General features: G+C 36.7%; 2 protein-coding genes across 3 annotated transcripts in view; one reads left to right on the forward strand and one right to left on the reverse strand.

The window, feature by feature from the left end:
• Positions 1–7453, forward strand: part of LOC146871780 (uncharacterized) — a 36117-nt gene extending 28664 nt beyond the window's left edge. The window contains exons 3-5 of the mRNA XM_085651372.1: positions 2786–3223; positions 5954–6169; positions 6249–7453. Of these exons, the coding sequence (XP_085507498.1) occupies positions 2786–3223; positions 5954–6169; positions 6249–6512 (918 nt within the window). The 3' untranslated portion in view covers positions 6513–7453. The remainder of the gene's footprint in view (positions 1–2785; positions 3224–5953; positions 6170–6248) is intronic.
• The window catches only part of LOC146871779 (uncharacterized), a 490516-nt gene that overhangs the window by 137085 nt on the left and 330633 nt on the right, over positions 1–22798 (reverse strand). The gene's annotated exons all lie outside the window — the stretch shown is intronic.

The raw sequence follows: 22798 nt of genomic DNA on the forward strand, positions 1-22798 counted from the left end.
CATATACTGCTATACTAGAACCATTACAATTAGATAAAAATGATGACATCTTAATGCAAGACATAGAAAGTATACATACAACAATGAATATGCAATACTTTAATACGTATACATTTGAACAATTTCTAGAGCATATTAATATAACTGAGCAACAATATATAAAATGCATACAATCGCAATTACAAAAAACAACTATACTTTTAAAAAGAACACCAGCTGAATGTTTTATTAATAACTACAATGATATTATATTACAAGCATGGCAAACTAACATAGATATACAATTTGTTTTAGATGCATATGCTTGTGCTGTGTATATTGTATCATATATTAGTAAATCACAACGTGGATTAAGTAAAATAATTGCCCAAGCTGCAAAAGAAGTACACCATAATCCAAGCATCAAACAACAATTAAAACACATTGGGAACAAATTTCTAAATTGCACTGAAATTAGCGCACAAGAAGCAGCATATCTCATATTACAAATACCATTAAGAAAAAGTTCAAGAGCATTTATATTCATTAATACTAATATGCCAGATAAACAAACATACTTAATGAAAGACATGAATACAATAAATTCATTACCAGATACCTCAAATGAGATACAATTTGACAATATAATTATTAGATATAGCAAATGCCCAAAAACATTAGAAACATGTACATTAGCTGACTATGCATCAAAATACAATCACACAATAAAGAAACCACAAACAACAATACAAAACACTTATTAAGGTACTACAATACTAAAGTAGGAGAAAATCCAGATAACATAAATATATTATTAACAGCGCCAACAGGAAAAGCAGCACATAATATAAATGGGAGAACATTACATAGCACATTTAAAATACCAATAGCACAAACATTAACTTATAAACAATTAACACATGAAAACAAGAATACTTTGCAAAACCAACTCATGTATTTAAAAGTACTAATAATAGATGAAATATCAATGGTAGGTGTAAATATGTTTAATTTTATACATAATAGATTGCAAGAAATAAAAGCATCTAACCTGCCTTTTGGAGGCATATCAATATTAGCAATTGGAGATTTTGATCAATTAAAACCTGTATTTGATTCATACATATTTGAAAATTCAAAACATTTATATGGACCATTAACCGCTAACTTATGGCAAACACATTTTAAATTATATGAACTAACAAAAATATTGAGGCAATTAAATGATTTGCCATTTGCAGAAATGCTTAACAGATTACGAATAGGTAAACATACACAAGCAGACATTGCAACAATAAAATTACGAGAGATAAACCCTCCATCAAGTATTTTACAAACAATACCATATATAATGGCTACTAACAAAGAAGTAAATGAAATAAATCACAATGTACTAATCGCACATATACAACACAATGCAATATATACAACAATTGCAATAGATGCAGTTGCAACAGACTTAACTGAAGAAGTAAAGCAAGCAATATTAAAACAAATACCATCAGACTCAGCAAAAACTATGGGTTTACCAAATATATTAGATATTGCAATTAAACTACGTTACGATTTAACATCTAATATTAATATAAATGATGGCTTAACTAATGGTGCAACTGGAATAATTGAATATGTAGATACTGCTAATAACACACCAATTGTAGTATGGATACATTTTGATAATCCAAAAACAGGCACACAAACAAGACAACAAAACAAACACCTATACCATATTAACATTTCACACAATTGGACACCAATACTACCTATATCAAGAACTTTTCAATTCACCAAAAAATTTATCACAATAATTCGGAAACAATTCCCATTGTGGCAATCATCTGCACGCACTATACATAGAACACAAGGCAAAACAATTGAGCCTTTATATATACATTTTATTAATGCAAAAATACATCATTTACATTATGTAGCTATAAGCAGAGCAAAATCCTTAAAAAATTTATATATCAAAAAATTTTATGAAAGTAAAATAGTAATACACCCAAAAGTCCATGAAGAAATGTTACGCTTAAGAACATATATGCCATTACAAATATCTATACCACAAACACAACAATATTATAACAACTTTACTATTATAGTACACAATATACGTTCATTACAAAAACCTTTCAAAGCAATGACAGCTGACACTAATATATTAAATGCAGATATTTTATGTTTAACTGAAATAAATACCACACAAAGAGCAAAATCACAAACATATCAAATTCAGAATTATCATTTAAGGTTATTTGATAAATATACATACCAACTTACAACCCATGGCATTTCAATATATTTTAAAGAAAACCACATCATACAACCAATATTTACAAATGAACAACAAATTGACATCTTACAATTTACAACACTTATAAATAACACACAATACTTCATAATCATTTTGTACAAACCACCAAAAGTCAAAATAGAAACATTATTACAGATTCTAACTATCAAAATAAATAATTTCCCTAACTATAAATATATCATAATGGGAGACTTTAATGTAAATTTGCTAACAGCAACACATGAGAGCAAACTGTTATTAAACTACATGACAGAACACTTTACCTGCATACAGAAAATAAACACACCTACAACAGACTACAATTCTTTGTTAGATCATATATTTACAAACACAAATTTAACATGTCATGGAACATTAGAATCATATTACAGTGATCACAAACCAATATGGCTAGCTATATAATTGTAATGTATTATAATAGAATAGTTTTTTGCAAACAGCTTCAACAAATGCATAATTATAATGTTTATTAATTATTACTTTCTTTTACAGATGATTTCCATCAAAGATTTAAAAGATATGAAACAACAAGATGCAATGCCATATCAAAAAGCAGTACGCGTAAATATTATTAGATGTTCAGCCAAAACATATTACCGGAATGCCAAGCAAGACAACAAAGTATTGTACCATATGGCTTTAGCAGATTATACAGGCTCTATAAAAGCAACGTGCTATAACGAAGATTATTATATGCAAAGCATAGAAACAAATGGAATGCTAATTCGCAATTTTATTTTCAAAAATGGTATTTTGCTAATTACAAAACAAACAAAATTATCAAGAATGCCACCAATTGCAATAACACAAGATATTATTCAAGAAGCTGAATATATTTTACAGCCGCCAGCCCCACCACTGTCTCCTATAAAGACAGTGCGAGATGCAAATCTGAAAACACTACTAAGTGTATCAGGAACAATTACTGAGGTGAGTGACATTTTCTTACTATAACTGTAACTTTCTAATCAAAATAGTAAAAAGAATGTGAATGTAAATAAATATAACAAATGTATACTAATATGGAACTGTTATAATATGTATATAAATATGTATGCCTACCACTAACTCCCAAAAATACATTAACCCCTTCAGTGCCCGCCCCTTTCCCCGCCCTGTGCCGGCCGTTGCATTAGCGGGCGGGGTCTATGACGAGCTGGACTCGTCATGGGCACAGCGCAACCGCGGCCCATGACGAGTCCAGCTCGTCATGGGCACTGAAGGGGTTAAAGCCATATAAATGTGCAGATATGGATGATGACATGAATAAAAATCTTAACAAGTAAGTAACAAAAAGTTAAATAGCATTTTGTATTAAAGAGCATATTCCCTACATATTAATTACCTTTCAAAATATCACTATTAGGAATTAATGTACTGCTTTTAAAAGAATCATGCTATTTTTCACTAAATATGTGAAATAGAAATAGTTACAGAAAACACTATAAACCACACTTCACAGGTAAGTAAAATTATGTTTTTTAATCAATTTAGACAAAAACAAAAGTGACAAAATAAAAATGTACAGATCTATAAAATCATTGCAATGAATAGCTTTGAAATATCTGTTTCCATAAATTATTGCACTACTGTTTTAAGGAAGCATGCTATTTTCTCTACATATGAAAAATCGAAATACGAATACTTTTAAGTACACTTAAAAGGTAAGTAAAATTATCTTACAATATCTTATATTAACTATTATACTATTACTAAAAAAACGCATGCTACTTTTTCAAAATATGTAACTTTCACAAAACTGTTTAGTATAAATAATGATACAGACAAAAGATATGCCTATATTGAAGGTAAGCAGCAATTTTTGTAAAATTAATTATTATCACTATATTGTATACACCAAAAAAGTCTATAAAGCAGTATTAAACAAATAGGTCACTCAGTACAAATGTTTAACTAAAATGTAAATGTTAAGATACATAGTATACATAATAAATATCTCACTATGAGTAAGTCAGTATAAATAACAAACAATATGAGATGACAGATTATATATGCCAACATACAAAAAATATAACGGGTAAGTAACATTAACTTAATACAATATCATTACTGTTTATTGTACCATTTTATGTCAATTAATAAATGCATAGTCAAATGTCTATATTTGTTTCAATACTAATCATATTTATATTTAAAAAGTCATCATTGCTAATACAATGTACAACTCATATGTAAATACAAAGAATTAAAAAATGCTTTTCACAATAACAAAATGTATATCTAATATAACTGTTAATTTATAAATTTAAATATCATAAATGTATGCCTATAACACAACAATAAAATACAGTACAAACATGTAATAGCAACTATGAATACAAACATACACAAAACTGTTTACAGGTAAGTAACATTATCTAATATAGTAATATTAGTGAAAGAAAATATACTACCAACATATAATAAAAATGCTTTTAGCAAAGATATTTCTTTATAAAATCATTTGTATCATTGTTATTTAATAAATAATCTATTGCTTACATATGTCTATATATATATCTATATAAATATGTGTATATATATACATATCTAAACAAAAACATTATATATTGTTGTTCAACTTTTTTTAACTAAGAAAATAAAAGAAATCATTAATAAGGTCAGTACTTTATAAATACTTACAAACTTACTAATATGTTATTATCAATATTAAACAATAACCAACAGCCAAAAAACTGTGTATTATCTAAATATGTATTGCAAAACAGCATTTTCCAAATTACTTGTCTAAACATTAATGCAATATAACTGTTAATTTTCAAAAACTAAACTATGTATATTGCTAACAAATATGTTAAGGTAAGCCACATTGTTCCTATATCTATTTAATAATATCACTTCAATGTACAACAAAAATGTTATCATATTTCATCACAAATGCTTATCTTAGTGACAAATTAATGGTGTTGCCTGTATTCCATGGATTACTTATGTAAAAGTGTTTTTACAAATATTTGGCACCCTGAGTTTTTTAATAAGCCTTAGACCCTGTCAACAGTTTCTAGGAAACGAATTGAAATCCATCTGCATGGAATATCTGGCGCATAGTAGATTTACAGGTAACATCGATAAACCTACAGTAGGATCGCACCAGTTACTGCTGAGCATGCCTGAGCTACAAGATTATTTGAAAGATATAGATGGATCTTATGATAGGATGCTGCTTTTATAACTACACCTTGACCTTGTGCGCATATGGGTTACCCTTCCTAATACAAATGACTGCTCACGTCATCCTTGTGTATGTCCCTATCACCATACTTCTCCCCAGTCAACTATTCATGTTGTACTGTTCTACAAGTATTATAGCATAATTAGAAAAAAGTGGATCCTTCCAATTTTAAGACGGTTTGACCTCAGACAATTTCGCCCTGCTTTTATCAAACTACAAAACATTAAAGGTAAGTAAATATCAATTTATCATTATACGTAATAAACAAAGATAACTTGTTACAATAATACCACAGTACTATCCACCTTCACCTTGCTCTACAACTATTACCTGGTGAAATACTAATGTATATTTGTTTATTATATGCTTATTAATACAAATAGCAAAAGTATAACATTATTAGTACTATAAATAAAAATGCATCATTAACAATAACAAAAATAACTACAACTCATTTTATATTACAGGAAGAAGCAACAAAATCTATATATATTGGAGGACAAGAAGCTAAGCTTAAAAGCATAACCATCAATGATACAACAGACTGGGTAAAAATAACTCTATGGAGGGAAGCGGCAGACTTCCCAATAGAAATCGGAAAATATGTACAAATCACGCACTTAACAGTTCATGAATTCAACGGACAAAAAATATTAAATACAACTCGTCATACACAACTACAAGTAAGTATATTTATATTACAAAGTAACAACAACTGCAAATATTTCTAAAAGTATTATTACCAAAACCATGTCTCTACAGGTGATGCAACCACCAAAAGAAAATATCACCATAACAGTATATGGATTGGAAAACACTCGTCAAGAAATAAGCACTATATCAGTGCAAGTGGACACAACTGAACATTTCCAATCAATGGAAATAGACAACATTACCGTGATGGATTTTTTGGACATCAGCACCGATACAGAAGACTTTGCAGATGCATTAATGCTGCACCTCCCAATAACACTTAATGTGTTCTTCTCCAATGGTTGCATAACCGAAATTATTAAGCAAGTATAATATGCAACCAATTAAAATAAAGTTACATAGCTATTTATTGCCACCCATGATAGACCTAAGAACTTCTAAGCACTGTACTTTAAGAAAACGTCTAATAAGGATGTTACCACTACACATGAAGATGTCACAACAACGCAAAATATGCCCTCAGTAAGCTAATCCTAAGTGTATTAGATGTGACTATGATTCTATCATTTGTCAGTACTGATTATTGTTTCAAAAATGATGTCGTTATATTAGCCTGATATACATATTGCAGTGACACTAATTAATGCTCCTAATCTCTATGCTGATCCTTTGTTTTTATTTGTTTTTTCTTTCAAATACAACAGTAATAAAAAAAAGCATATGAAATGTAAATATACATTTCACACTGCATATGCAAACCTGTTCATAAATGCAAAAAAAACTGAAGTATGGGGCCATTATACGATATGTATAAATTTCTTGTTAGATGTGCCTTGTTTATGCATGAAAAATACTACAATTATAATGTTAACTTTTAAAAACTTTCTTTAAACGGAATAGTCTGAAAAAAAATGGTTAAAAAACTAATCCTTTCAAAAATGGTCTAAGTATACAATATTGTATATAACAAAATATATCTCTATTGTAAGACAATACATACATAAATAATTTCATGTTACATTTTCGATACAACTCATTTATAATGTACTATACTTTTAAACTGTTAAAGCTGTTAACAAAGGAATACTTACCCACAGAACTCTTTTGAAATACATATGCTTCATAATATTGTTTACTGTATTACTAATTATGCACAATTAAACAAGGAACAAAAACATGCTTATTGGTAATGTATCCATATATATAATAAACATGGAAATGTTTACAAACAAATGCTACCTTTGACAATAAACTCCATTCAACAACTACTCTTATTGTATTACTTACTTCGACTACTGCAACATACAAAATAAAAGCTATCTACAATGCTAATAACGTTAACTAATATGATGCGAGACCTATTGCATTGCAAATGCTTGTTCTTTCCTGTTACTGCGTCCCTTCTCTGTACCTTTTCCTTGATGTTGCTCTTCCAAATAGCTTTTCAGTATTACCCTTATCTCTCTTCCTGTCTCATTTCCCAGCACTCTAAATCCTTCTCTACCAGTCCAGTCCCACATCAGGTCCAAGTTCAGGATGAGCCTGAATGTTCATATGGTTGTACATCATTAAGATGTGATTGCAGAAGATAAAAAGTTAATGGTGAGTATTCAACACACCTTTCTGCTGCTCTATTATTTGAATCGCGATTAAATGAGGAGTTCTACCTTGGACATGTGATATATTTTGGGTGCTTGGTGCTCTATTATTGCATGGCGGTGTCACACTGTCCCTCTCTGTCTTGAGGTACCAAGAAAGGGCTGGGGTTAATAAGTGTGATTTTCTGAACCTATTCCTGCTCTACATAGTCATGGGGGAGAAGTCTGCGGAGGAATTAATGTGCGAACTGTCAGCTACATAGTCTTTGCTGTATAAAGAAGCAGCAGAGATAGTAAAATAACTTGAACAGCTGGGGGTTGACTTGAGTCATTTACTCGTGTAGTTCACACCATGAATGAAGTTTATTTTATGTTATTAGGCTGTGCGTAAGGGATTTCATGTTTATTTGCAAGTAATTACACAGACCGGTGGAAACCAATTTCTAATTTTCTACCATGCATGTGTTCCTCTGTACTTTTTCCAGCATTCACTGACCTAGTGCATTCCCTTCTGAAACGAATGGGCATAACTCTATGTTTACATTCAATATGTTGCTGTAGTTTGTGCAGGTGATTTTTTTCCAAGTCTCGGGCATTGTTTCAACACCATAGGTTCCCAGCTCCTTTTTGTCGTGGAGGAGTGAAAATGAAGACTGAACTTGTTGACTGGGACTGTGTCACGCATATGTTCTAATTCAGTATTCAGGCTTAGAACCGATCCATGTATTTTTGTGTCAAATTGTGGTGTCTGCAGCACATATTTGGAAATGCAGAGCTGTAGTTGCCTCTTAAATGAATCGGAGCTGCAGTCTATAGCTCATACTCTAACTGGTAGATTTCCTATATTAATGTATATGCTTCATGCAGCTCAATTTTAGCAAAACCAAATCTTAGGCCTCTTCTGGGCCTTGGCATGGTTGCTGAAGTTGTTCATGATGTGGGACCTTGACCGCTGTTTCATAAAATATTGCCCATAAAGGCATGCTTTTTAGATCATTACTTTATGAAACTGAAAACAGGATTAATGGGTACATGCTATTGAAGCTAGAGGAACCTGCATTCAAAGCAATCTTAGTTGCCACAATCTTGATACCTGAGTTTCAGGGGCGGCTCCTCCATTAGGGCAGAGGAGCGTCGCCCCACTGCTTTCTCGCAGTGCGAGAAGCAGAAACATAAAATGGTATTTCAAATATCATTTTATGTTTCTGCTTCTCGTGCTGCGAGAAACCAGAACGGTATGTCTGGTTGGGAGCGGGTGGGTGGGCAGTTCGGGGAGGAGTGGCTTGCCCAATGCTGTGGGCCCTAACTGTTTGGTCGGCCCTCTTGGACCAACTAACCAGTCATGCGCACTCTCCCTTTTCTCTGTGTAGGCTGCATGCAGCCTACATAGAGAATATGGCCTCTCTACAGGTGCCCGACTGGGCGCTGTCGATTGGCTTAGGGGCGGGGAGGGAGGATGCCTGTTCCTGGAAAGCAGCAGGAAATCCCAAACGCAGGACCCAGCCACGAGCGGAGGCGGCAGGGGACCCAGTCAGGTAAGTTTTTTTGTTTTTTTTTAATTGACCCGTCCCCCGCACGACATGCCCTCCCCTCATCTCCCCTCCCCTCACTTCCCCTCCCCTCCCCTACCCTACCTGCGAGTCATTTGAGTCACGACTGCTGAGCTTTCAGAAAGCAAATTTTAGTACCACTGTCAGTGAAGGAGAAGGAGAACCTGTTGCCCACTACATAGCAACATGCAGTGAACAGTGAGGTGAAGCCAAAGGAGTCAAGCCAGGCTCCCCAATAGGAATGCACGTAGGCTACAGGCACTTTGTAGATGGTTGAAATGGCCTATTAAGTAGCTTATCATGCTCTGAGTGGGTCATGTTTATAGGTGTAGGCTGCACTTGTTCTGTTTAGAATCCAGTGGGCACTAAAGCAATAAAGGTGCCGCAAAATATGTTGTTTTCCAGTTTCCCTTTTGATGTAGTGTTGTCTGTTATAATTGGTTTGAGCTAGGAATGATCGATTATGTGCCAGTTTATTTTTATTCATGGTTTTTTCCCCGGGAGCACAATGACTCCTCTAGGAGAAAACACACATTTATAAACAATGCCACATAATCAATAATTTCTGCATAATCTGCAGATTTATATAAAAATATGTTTTAAGCCAAACGGTTCACGCGTAGCAAAAAACGTGACTCAATGGGTCTAAAGCGACCCCTCCTGCCTCTTTTATTTTTTTAGAAAATGTGTGGTTTTCCATGGGGGTTGAGATACCCCCATCGCTTCCAGGAAAAAACAAATTTCCTAAAATTAGGGCCCACAGGGAGTCAAGCCCATATGCCAAGAGGGCTGACCCAATGACAATTAATTATTTTTTTATTTCACTTCCCCAGGGTTGGCAATCGAGCCACCCTCCTTCCCCTGGGGGGGTCGAACCGTTAACATGAGGGCTGACCACCCAAAACATGGTCGCTGGTAGCCTAGTGGTTTTCCTGTCTGTGGATCGTGGCACGACCACAATCCACAGCCAGGAAAATATTTCAGGAAGACCTCTCTCCTTTCCAATGATGCCTCCCTAAAACCAGGGTAGGCATCGTGGCACCCCAAAGCCCCACAGGAGGGAGTTGCAAAAACAACAGTTGATGGACAGAATGCAGAACAATGTCATACATTCACCCCAGTACAGAGATCTGGGGCTAAATCCATCGTTTTTTTGCTCACCATGCCGTTCCAGTTTGAACCCAGCCATATGCAAATCAGTCTTGACCCTGTGCCTCATGGGAACAGTCCAAATACACAAGATGATGGACGGAATGTTGCACATTGGCAAAACATTCATGGGAACAGTCCAGCTCGAACTGCCAAGCCAGGTCCTCCCTGGACTGGAAACAAGCATCCTCGGACCGGTTTCGGGGTTTCACCCCTCTTCAGCCAGGATAGCCTGATTCCAGTGGCATGGAGAGCACGGGACCCACGTCTGGGCATACCCTTCCCACTCGGGGTGACAAATGCAAAAGCAACAGTTGATGGACAGAATGCAGAACAATGTCATACATTCACCCCAGTACAGAGATCTGGGCCTAAATCCATCGTTTTTTTGCTCACCATGCCGTTCCATATGCAAATCAATCTTGACCCTGTGCCTCATGGGAACACAGCCTGAAACTGTTGTATAGTATTCATAATAGGTGCCCCAGAACTGCCTAGCATGCAAATAGAGCAAGGGTTCACCAATTCCAAAAGGGATGCTGGATGATATCTTATTCAGGAAGAAGCGTATAAAGTATATGGTCTGAGGCACCTTGTGCGATACTAAGCATGCATTTGTCTGGTGAGATAGCAAGGCACCATTCCAAAGCACCTTTCCCCTTCCAAGTGGAAGTCACCCTGACTGGTCTGAAGTAAATGGTATAAGTAATGCCTTGGACAGTAAATGTACATGGGTAAAAGACCATCTACCCTAGTACCTGAACATGTGAAGCACCAATGAGTAGATGATCCCTTGTAATCAAAGACCCTTCTCTGGAGACTTTGTTGCGTAAGTTATAACTTTGACGTAACTCTACAAGTTGTGATTTTCCACCCACGGGTGACACGAGGGAACTTGGTTCAATGTGCCAGCGATGAATGTGAAAGACAGGATATTGTAGCCTGGCAAAACACTATTCAATGTGTAATTAAAATAGTAGTATTGCTTTTGGGTTACTAATAATCCCCTAAAGGGATCAGAGGCACGGTGGTAACTGTAACAAACCTTATTTTGCTATTCAGAGTATTACACAAACTGCACTAAGAAGAATGTACACTTTCTTAAGTAAAAAGTATTTACCACTACATGAATAATCTTTCTCAGTACTAAAACAACTGCATAGAAACTACATAGAAACAGCAAGAAGACATGTTATAATTAATGAGAATAAAGTGAACATTTCTAGCATGTTTTAAAACCCAACATCTTAATGTCTATGCACTACACTAAGAGAGCATGGATGGCTGAACAACTTGCAGTCTAGAGTTTCTTAGGGACAAGAGATGCACAGCATACATTGTTCATAGCAAAGGATGCCTTCATGTTCCCAGCAAAGGACAATCTGAAGTTGCGGTAGCAGTCTTTCGGTCTTCCTCAGCTACCAGCTTCAGGTGAGATGTAGCATCTGTGAAGTGCGAAGTGTGCTGGCAGTAGGTGAGACCATCTCAGGCAATACTCTGGATGAAAGACCTCTCCTGACAATGGTCAAGCAGTAGTCCTTATATATTATATCTTAACACAAATTTAAATTTCTGACATAAATTTGGGAATGTCTGACATAATTTCTGTGCATCAAGGTGTGCATCTCAGATGTTTCATTATGAACATATAAATTAAAAGAACATCAATTCTGACTACATCATTTTGGTTATATGTATATATGACTTAAAGCTTTCACAGTTCTTAGAAAGATAAGGTGACATCTGGGTCTAATGGCAGACATGTCAGTGATTAATTAGTCTGCAAAAAGATGGCATCTTATGTTAGCAAAGATAGAGTCTGGCCTACATAAGATGGATTGAGACCTAAGGGGCTTTACGTCAATTTCCTGCTCCTATATGAGGAGTAAAGTCCAACTCTTCTTCTGGTCATGGAGGCCCCCAGTTACAGTTATACCAATGGGTCCAGCCAGTCCCTTCTGGGAATAGTGGTTCTGTTTTGTTGCACAAAGAGTATGAGTTCAACTTCCCTTCTGGGTACAGGACGGGCCATACTTTTCTGTCACTCAGATGGACCTGGAGACTTGCACCTTTGAGTTGAGCCCAGCATCGCCTGTGGACAGTGTTTTTCACAGTCCTAATATTGCATGGACTCTTCTCCCAACTCTTCCTCCACTTTTGTAGCTGGGATCTGCTCCCACACTGAGTAGGTGACTGTAATAATGATAAATCTTTATTGTTTGATTAATAAAAATCATTGCAATCAAAATATCTGCACATCACACAACAATTAAAAACGGAACTACGAATATTATTTAAGCATTTACCAGTACATTCATAATTATATCATAAAACCAGACCAATTCACCATACATTGTGCATATAAGAAAAAGGATATAAAATCAATCAGACATGGGCTTAATCATGCAAAAAAAACCAACAAATTCCATTGATAGCGCATATAAAAATGCACCAATAGTTACTATAACAGAATATTGCACTTATTGCATTTTAAAGTGCCAACGTGCAATAATTACTAATTCCATTATATAAAGACAATAAAAATCACTATAACAGGGTAGCTTCAATTATTACATTTCTAATTATTACCCTAGCAGCATGAACACTAAGTTCTACGACATATCAAACTGTGCAAAAAGGCTATTACGTTCCAGGGACAGAAATATAATATAATACATCTCAAACTTATTATATCAATCATTTTTCGACCGCATTTAAAAAATGTTATCAGTTGGCATAACAACGGGATTGATTTGCCAGATAATGATCTAATTAGTGCCTGGCGAGCTGATCTAACCCCGATCTTCAAGAATAGGGGTTTCAAAAAAGTACGCCAAATGTTAATCAATTTAAGACACACGCACACTATGGGGTCGATTCCGATCCTGGATTTTTTTTTCCCGTACGACTCGTATCCGTATTTTTTTACGTACGAATCGTACAAGTCCCGTACAAACGGCGAAGTACAATTCGTACGTGAAAGATCGCCTCGGGAAAAGTCTACGAGACGTCCCCGGACAGTTTTACAAACAAATCGTAAAACTGAAGTCCGAGCGCGCAAGTACGATCCGTACCGCCCGTCCGAAAACACAAGCGCATGGAAAATGCTCCGTACGGAGCGAACTTTTTACGAGCCCTACCCTGAGTACATTTGTGCCCGGGGTACGAGTCGTACAGCCCCCCCAGCCTCCCACCCCTCCCGCGTATGTCCGCCCGCACTGTACCCCCCACCCCCGTATGTACGGACTGTACCCCCCCATATATCCGCACCGTACCCCAGGCGTACCCCCAACCCGCATATGTCCGCTCCGTACCCCAGGCGTACCCCCCACCCGCGTATGTCCGCACCGTACCCCAGGCATACCCCGCGGGTGGGGGGTACGCCTGGGGTACGGTGCGGACATACGGGGGTGGGGGGTACGGTCCGTACATATGGGGGTGGGGGTACGGTCCATACATACGGGGTGGTGGGGGGTACGGTCCGTACATATGCAATTTTGGGGTACGCACCGTACATGATGACACGTACGATGTGGGTGATGGCGTGTACGTCGCATAGCGTGCCCCCTTTTCCTCGTGCATCGCAGCGTACTTAGCTTTTCCGGCACTTTTTGGCTCCCGTAAAAATATAGCCGTGCGGAGTGCTGTAGGTACGAATCGTACTTGCTGGTCCGTAAAACGCTGCCTGACTCCGTACGGACATCGCGTATGCGCTGTCCAGGATCGGAATTCTATGTATGTTTTAGCCGTACGGTGTTTTTTACGATTCGTACGGAAATGGTATTTCTGTACGAATCGTACTTGCTGGTTTGTACGGTGGAATTCCCGGGTACGAGTCGTACGGAGAAAACACTCCGTACGACCATTTGTACCCGGGTTTTACAGGATCGGAATCGGCACCTAAATGTACTAATGTTTCTGGTGGCCTGCCGCACAGTAGGTGACTGTTTGAGATGGCAAGTGTCTCCTGCCGATCAGTGAGCCTCGGTGAAGGAAGATGCGCAGAAGGGTCGGATTCCCTGGTTTTCAGCAAACCTAGAATGCTCCCTCATAGCACAGGATGCGCAATATAAAAAACTGTTCTGTAGATAGGTCAGCCTGACATTGAAGGTACACCAACCCCATGAGTATGTGACTTTGCCACCTGCATTGTGGCACTTCCTTGAGGAGAAGAACTTGACCCTGAGTTCTCCTGTGCAGAAGTTTGACTATCACAAGTTTGGGCAGGTATACCTGTGTTAGTTCTTCCTTCAGGATCAGTGATCTGTCTGCCTACTCCAGAGGAGAGACCCCCCCCCATCCATGGAGGGTATTCCATCCCTTCCTGCCACTGCTCAACCTGAGCGCATGGTTCCTGCCTAGCTGCCCTTTCAACATCTATGTTTCTTCCCAGCACAGACAGAAATTCTAGCGGTTTCCCAGAGCATCCTTTACCCGAAACCAGTGTATGACAACATGGCTTCTCTGAATACTGGCAAGGAGTATTAACCCGCTCGTCTGACCAAAAGACAATGAGATACTTTTTCCACATCACCTGATGGAGACAGAACTGCAGGTGGACTCCTTCAGGACCTACCTTGCTTCCAGTAAGACCTACTATCTCAGGTCTTAGGAGTCCTTCTACAGAGTCAATAAGGTTGTAAAAAAAACCTGATGTGCTTGATGAACTCACTTCCCCCAGTATAATGCCCTGCAGCCTTGTGGAACCTGAATTCAGTTCTCCAGACTGATGTAGAAAAGATACATTACATATGCATTTTGAGAATTGAGTCTCCTTTGATGGAAGACAAAGTTTGTAGTGTCCATAACAACAGCAAGGAGAATAATAGACCTTCAGTTCCTTTGGGCCTCTGGCAGCGACTGGGTATCCTGAGGGTTCATCTCCTTTTAATTTTAAAAGTATATTTGGAATTTTAGCTGAATAAAGAAATAATTTTCCCAATTTCTTTCATGTCACATGCCTCATAGGCCAAACTTGGACAAATTTGGACACAATCAAAGACTTGTAGTTTTCATACTAGCTTTTAACGACTTTTGGGAGCATTTATGTTCACTGAGCAGTATCTAAAACCATCATTACCAGATGGATACAATCTTGCATTACCCATTTCTATATTCTGCATGAAGCCCACTTCCATCCAGTGTCAGGGCACACTCTACAAGGTCTAAGGCAGCATCTTTTGTATTCTACATTCTGTTTCATGTCAGAGACACATGCTGGATAGTTAACGGGACAGCAAGGAAACATTCTGTCATCCCTACATTACTCTTAGCCTATTGGCTCTTTCCAAATACATTGCCTTAGTGCTGACTCCTCTGCCATTACTTCACATTACATGCACATTACCGATACAGCGAAATAAAAACAATGCATTACTTTTACAATGCAAGGGGAATCTGCAGTACGGCTAAGGTAAGTGGTATTTATACATGTATTTTTAAATCTATGATAACTCAGATAAAACAAGTGGTATTTTTATATATTTATGCATTTTGATGGTTTCGATTATATACAAAGCAAATTAATTCGAGAGATGTTTGCCTCCATTGGGTTGAAAATGGGACTTGTTGGGATTGTACCTCCCGTCATCTTAGAAAATGAGAGTTAATTATTTATTTAAATAGTATGCCTATTAATGGGGGCTTAGCTTAAAAATGGGAATTCATTGAGAGTGTCAATTATGTTATTATATTTAGTGATGCGATAGGTGGCTGAACCCCCATTAAATTTAAAAACTGGAATTGTTGGTTTTACTTATATTTAGGGATGGTGGTCGGAGGATGACCCTGCCACCCCATTAGCTTCATGAAAAAGGGAATAGTTGGTTTTAATTATATTTAGAGTTGGGAACGTTGTGATTTACACCCCCTCCAAATAGCTAAAAAAGAGAATTGTTGGTTTTATTAATATGTAGGGATGAAGGTTCGAGGGTGTTTACCCCAGCTCTGATATAGGTAATAAATTAGATAATTCATTGTTGGTTTTATTTATATTTCAGAACGGGGGGAGTTGTTTATTTTTCTAAACATTGAAGTCCAAATTAAACTTTTCAAAAAGGAGGTAGAGACAGGCATGTAGTTTAGTACATTTGTTTATTCAAAACAGTTTTAATTTGAATTTTTTTAAATGTAAGACACTAACTTTGCAGATTTCTAAAATTAAGAAAATATGAATGACCTATTTCAACTGTTGTCTTTGTGTCCTGAAAAAATAAGAAATATTAAACGGTTTAAATGTTTTAAAATGTTTTGAAAAACCTGTACAACATATATTGTGATATTATTTGGGTTTCTTTTTTCAAATGGCTGCAGATAGCTCTGTGGAAAATACAGTAGGTATTGTTGTTTTTAAAAAATATATATTTTTATAATGTTGCATTTTGCTTTTATCTAACTTGAAACCTACCTTTTTCTCATTTTGTTCTCTTAAAACAAAGGAGATTATAGTTTATTTATAATAATTTAGCAGTTATTTTAATAGTATTTGTTTCTTTTGTTATTTGGAACTATACGGGGAAATGGAAAAAAATGCTTATATTGTTGTTTTGTAAAAGTTTAATTCTACATTTTTTCTTGCTTGGGTGAAAATAGACAAATCATAAGTTTGTTAAATGTAGCTATTACACAGATTTTAAAATGGACATATTTTATTTGTTATGTTCAATAATTCAATTTTTTAGAATTCTAACGATTTTTAACAGTACTTCAAATGCGGTGCAAAAGTGTCTACTTTCTGCCATTTTGTTCCTACCACTTATGGCCGATAAGTTTTTTTCTCCATTCCACACGGTTGATGTTCCAGCAGCTGGTGTCTTTGGTATCACTTTTGTTTTAGCTTTTTGGCTAAATGTAACTTTTATTTTTGTTTCTAACCGTTATTTATCAATTTATTTGTCAATTATTCATTAGTTGCTTGGATGTTTTTAACTGTTTGCTTTTGTTTTGTGCACACCGTACATGGATTGGACAATAGTGAAGGGGCTGCAGTGTTTTGAAGAAGGAACAAAGTTTTAACAATGGGCATACCGAAGTTGTCAATTGTTTTTGCAGCTTTTTCTTGCAGCATTAAAAAAAAGTCAGGGTTTTAAAGAATCTTGTAATTGAATTGTAAATGGAGTTTTGTGAAGCAATTTTTACAAATATTTCGTTTTTATGGTTTTTAATGGACATTTCATGCAGTGTTTATTTTTACGTTTTTTGGGGACATTTTGGTAGTAACTTGCCTGAACCTCTATTGGTTTGGAGTTTGGACCATTCATTTTCTCTTCGTTTTGGAGTAGTTCATGGACACAGAAGTAGACAATAAATAAAGGAACTGTGATCTAAAGTTTTTTTTTAAAATAAAAAATAAATTTGGTAATTTGTGTGCTGTACCTTTAACTTAGTAGTATTATTTGTTAGTACTCTAATGTAAATTTGGTAATTTCTACATAGTCTAACCCTGATGTTGTACTAAACTGTCTGTATTTGTGTGTGATTGTGCCCGATTTTCATTATTTTTTTAATTTTAGTGTTCAGATTGCCTGCAAATAATAGTTTGTCTCATTTCTCTTACTCTCTGATCTTTTTTTGTTTTTTTTTGTTTCTGGTGTTTGCCCACTGTTGAGCCAAAAGAAATATGCTGTTGCACAATGGCATTATTAGTTTTTGCCTCACCTTTTCAAAGCATCTCGTGTAATAGTACCAGGAGGGTATTTCAAACCTTTCAGTTCTTCTGTTACTGTTTGTGACCTACCCTAGGTCCTTCAAGATAATTGTGAAATTAAGACATTTTTTCCTCGTATTGTTTGGAATTTTTAATTTGGTAAAATGTGTTGCAGTGTTCCTTTATTTGGTGTGGTGGATGAAAGACAATGCTGATAGTTTTTAATATATCTAAAACATACTCTTCAGAATGCTGTTTTTTGTATTTTATGTAATATATCATACCCCAAATGAAACAAACAGCCTTATATTTATGTTTATATTTATGTTTTTGTATATATTTTTCTAATTGTCTTTGATTTAACTTTAGTAGTGAAAACACAATTATGATTTATTTTGGTTGTAATTTATTTATTTGTGTTGCTACCCTATTGAGAAATTTATTAATCGCTTGAGTACTTTTGTTAACTACCAAAGCGTTGATTAGTGGGGTGTTGTTATCTTGCGTTTTGCCACAAAGAATGTAAATTTCAGAGAAGAGTGGTGGGCAAGATACTAGACTTTGTTCTAGTATTAGTAGATTTTTAGAAGTAGACAAAAAATACCTTTTTTCTCTGTGTTCATTATTGTAAAGTAGAAAAGGGTTGTTAGTACATATTACTTTGAAAGGGTCAGATACTGATATATTAGGGAATATAAAAGACTGGGCAGGGTAGTGCTTTACCTAGTGTCCTTTTCTATTAATTGTAAAGGACAATTGATACAAAAAATAACTTTAAAAGTAAGTTGGGTTTTGAGGGTAGTTTGCCAGTGGAATGGTAATATTTTATTCCATAGGTATTGTTCCAGAGGGATGGTTGGCGGTTCTTGCTACTTCTTATAGTGTTCAGTGGTATCCATGACCATCTTCTCCACAGTAAAGGCAAAATGAGTGTGTTTGGTTCTTTCAAGTACCTAGAGTAAATGCACGATCCATACCATTTTTACAAAAGCGTTTCATGCTACTCCAATGAGTTAGCTAATTCTTTTTCTAGAATAAACTTATACCTTAATAGGTAATAATTGATTCCCCTCTTGAGATTGCACATACTGTGCCTCTTCATACTTTTCCAATTTTCTATGGGATTTGTATTAACTTTTAAATAATTAATTACTTCTTCATATAGTTTCTTTTGCAAACTTACTTGCAATCTAGATTTGTTTTCCTGCTTTTCCAGATAGAAAAGGTTTTAAGTTGAATAAAAAATTATTTTCAATTGAAAATAAGCCTTTTCTTCATCTTCTTCCAATATATTCTTTTTCTGTGAAAGATTGAGAAAATAGTACATTTGCACTTAAATAAAAAAACACTTTCTTTTGAATGTTTTTGAAAAAAACTTACTAGATACTTTATGTTAATAACGTATTGAATTTGATGGCTAACATTGTCCTTCGGTTAATCGGGTTTCTCTCTGAAAAAGTGTTTTTTTGTAAAGTTTTATTTAAAACAGAAATAGATTGTTTATCTATAAAAGTATACCCTTTCCCTGATATTGATGTGTGTAAAGTTTTCTTCCCTCTTCTTGGTGTATGTTTTTGCCACTGTGAAGCAGCGTTGTGACTCAGTTGTTTTGCATCCTATCAGGTAGAAGGCCTCCTCAGAAGTGATGCCTGATGTGTGGGAGAGTTGTTTTATGTGTTATGATTACCGATGTAATAGATTTAAAAGATATATTTGGATTCCTCTTTTTCATGAAATTCCTTCATGTGAGATCTTATTTTTTACTGGCATGTTTTCAAAAACAGATTTGTTTTCTGGAAATGTATAGAAATTTACAGTGGAGCCATCTTGGAGTGGTTGTTGAAATGTCATATCAAGTCTCTGGGGAAAATGCCTCATAAACGTTTTAGGAAACATCATATGTGAAAGATGTGGAGGACGGGGCAATATACAATACAACCAGGGAGGACAGAGGCTTCTGGGCTTGAGTCAAAGAAATTCTGCCACAGCCACTACAGTGCCAGTGTTTGACTTCCAGGCCAGATGAGGTAGGGCACTTTAAAGATCCATCTGACCCTCAGACTATTGTCTGGGAATATAGGTTATTTTGATTCCTTCACTTTTCACACCAGTTTGCAACTGTACTTTGATCCCTTACCTTTGTTATTTTTCCCCAAGTCCGTTCCCTCGGTCTCTTAGTGTTTCCTTTTCTAGGATTTCCCAAGTCCTTAATCTTTAACCAGTGTATTTACCTTTTGTTTTTGATCCCCTTCTGTACATTTAGCAGAACGTACTTTCCTGGCGCCATGGAATTATTCCCTATTTTGGTTCTCACAAAATATTTGTGGTTTGCCTCAGTACAGTGCGACTCCTTTCCACACCAGGTAAGTCATGCTCCAAACCTTGCTACTGTGATGCTGTACCATCCCATAGCTCTAAAAATCCAGTCCAGGATCCTCACTTTTCAAATCTCTTCTTTGGTTCTCTTTTCAAAAGTAAGCCTTGATTACCTTAGGATTCTCTTTGTCCAAATTTGAAGCTCCTCTTCTGAACTGCTCCATGATCAGCTTTCGTAGGTAGACCAGATAACTACAAATTACCAAGGCACGATTTTTTCAGTTTTGGGATTTTATTTAACAATGTGTACATTCTGGATAGTAGATGACCGGTTTGACTCCATTGAGCCAACTGTATTAACACACCTGAAAGAAGTTAGTGGATAAAGGAAAGCCCATGACTTGAAAACAAGTGTCCCAGTTACATGGATAGCTGCCAGTATCTGCAAGTAACTGTATTTAAAAGTGGTTAAACCAGGGTGAGGCTCTCTCTTATAAATGGGCCTGCCCAAAATGGTGGAAAGATCTTGCTGGTATCCAGTTCCTGTGAGATCTAAGACTCCTGTTGCTGAACTTAAAATGCCCGACCTCAAGAGCTCTCTCATCTGAGGAATGCTGAGCACAATTTTGCTAGAATCTTGACTCCAATCCCTAAATGTTTGAGACCATAGATGTGTTTTTTCTGAAATACCTCCCACCTCTCCTGGAACCAGCATCCTCATATCCACATACTGGACACATTTCTTTTGGGACAGGTTTTGATCTTAACTATGGGGGAAACAATGAGGCCATGAGAGCCTGACAGCTATTTATAAGCAAGTATCAGTGCAGACTTTAGCTTCCCATGAATTCCAAGAGTCATGCTAGTGGAGACTGTTAAAAACAAGAATTTGCGATGCAGTCGGTCTCGCCTTTGGGACCTTATATGCATTTAGCAATGCAGCACATTAGCCTGTGTGCTGAAACATCTACTGTTCTTTAACATGGAGGGAGAATAAGCACCAAACTGCGTGATTTGCATGGAGTTCCAAAACGTTCTCCACCCCCTGCTCGTACACGGACTCGGTTGAGCCTTACACAGAGCATCACACAAACAAGCAACACAGTAGCCCAACTACTAGCCCGAGTACACACACAGCCAGTAGCACTTCCCTTGCCACTCCTCAAATAAACGCCTACATCAACGTAAAAAAACCACAATCCGCCACCTGATATGTCCCTCAAGCCTTTTCCTACCAATCAAATGGCACACTTAGTTATTGTTATTTCCATTCGATGTTTTCGTCTGCATGCTTTTGTATCTCTCCATCAACCATTATTTGGAGTCTGTCCCTCTGTGTCCGAGTTCAACCTCCAAACAGAAGAGAGGTTTGGGGCAGCAAAATGGTATGGGTGGCCGCCAGAGAGGAGTAGGTGGACAGCATAGAGAGATGGGTAGACTTGAAGAGAGGTTTAGGGCAGTAGAGTAGAATGGGTGGATGCCAGAGAGGAACTGGTGGATGTTTTAAAGATATGGTTGGAAAGTAGAGAGGTTTGAAGACAGCAGAGAGGAAAGGATGGACAGTAGAGAGAGGTGAATGGACTATAGGATAGGATAAGTGGACAGTAGGAATGGATGAGCAGACTGTACAGGGGGTAGGTAGACAACAGAGAAGAATAGGTGGACAGCATAGAGAGATGGGTAGATGGAAGTGAAATCTGGGGAAAGCAAAGAGGGATGCGTGGACAGTAAGGAGAGGTAGATGAACTTTAGCAATGGGTGGGCTAGCTGTACAGAGGGACGGGTGGAAAATAGGAATAGAGAGGTTGGGGAAATGTAGAGTGTGATGGGTTAACGGTGCAGGTAGATGAACAGTAGAGGGGGTGGGGGAGTAGAGTTGATGTGGCTTTCGAGATTAAAGGTGCGATAAACCGCTAGTCATGGATCGTGGGAATGACATCCGGGACCATGGGGGACAAGCAAAGAGAGTGGGCCATAAGCAGGCTAGGGGTAAGTGACAGCTGCAATTAGTATGTAAAGAGGAGTGAGGAAGGTCACTGAAAGGAGGGGTTGAGAAAAAAAAAAACTAACTCCCCCCCCCAACCCCGGTCCCCAATAAACATAGAAGAAAGGCAGAGAACTGTAGCTCGGCTGAAATTGTGGATTGTGAGCAGCACGCAAGAACAGAAAATACTGTTGAAGAGACAAATAAGCAGTAGAGGGTGAGATAACTGCAGGGTATAAGGAGGATTGACGAAAAAAAATTTAAAGGGCATCCCGGCGAACATAACAGCAGCATGGAAAAGAGAAACTAAGGAGGGGGGATGAGAAACAACAACAGGAAATTGAAGACAAAAACAGTCTGAGAACTCCTGGGTGAGGAAAGAGACGGAAACAATAATAGGAGCGATAAATATTAGG

The sequence above is a fragment of the Triturus cristatus genome, chromosome 1_1 (genome assembly GCF_964204655.1).
Source record: "Triturus cristatus chromosome 1_1, aTriCri1.1, whole genome shotgun sequence".
Taxonomy (NCBI): domain Eukaryota; kingdom Metazoa; phylum Chordata; class Amphibia; order Caudata; family Salamandridae; genus Triturus; species Triturus cristatus.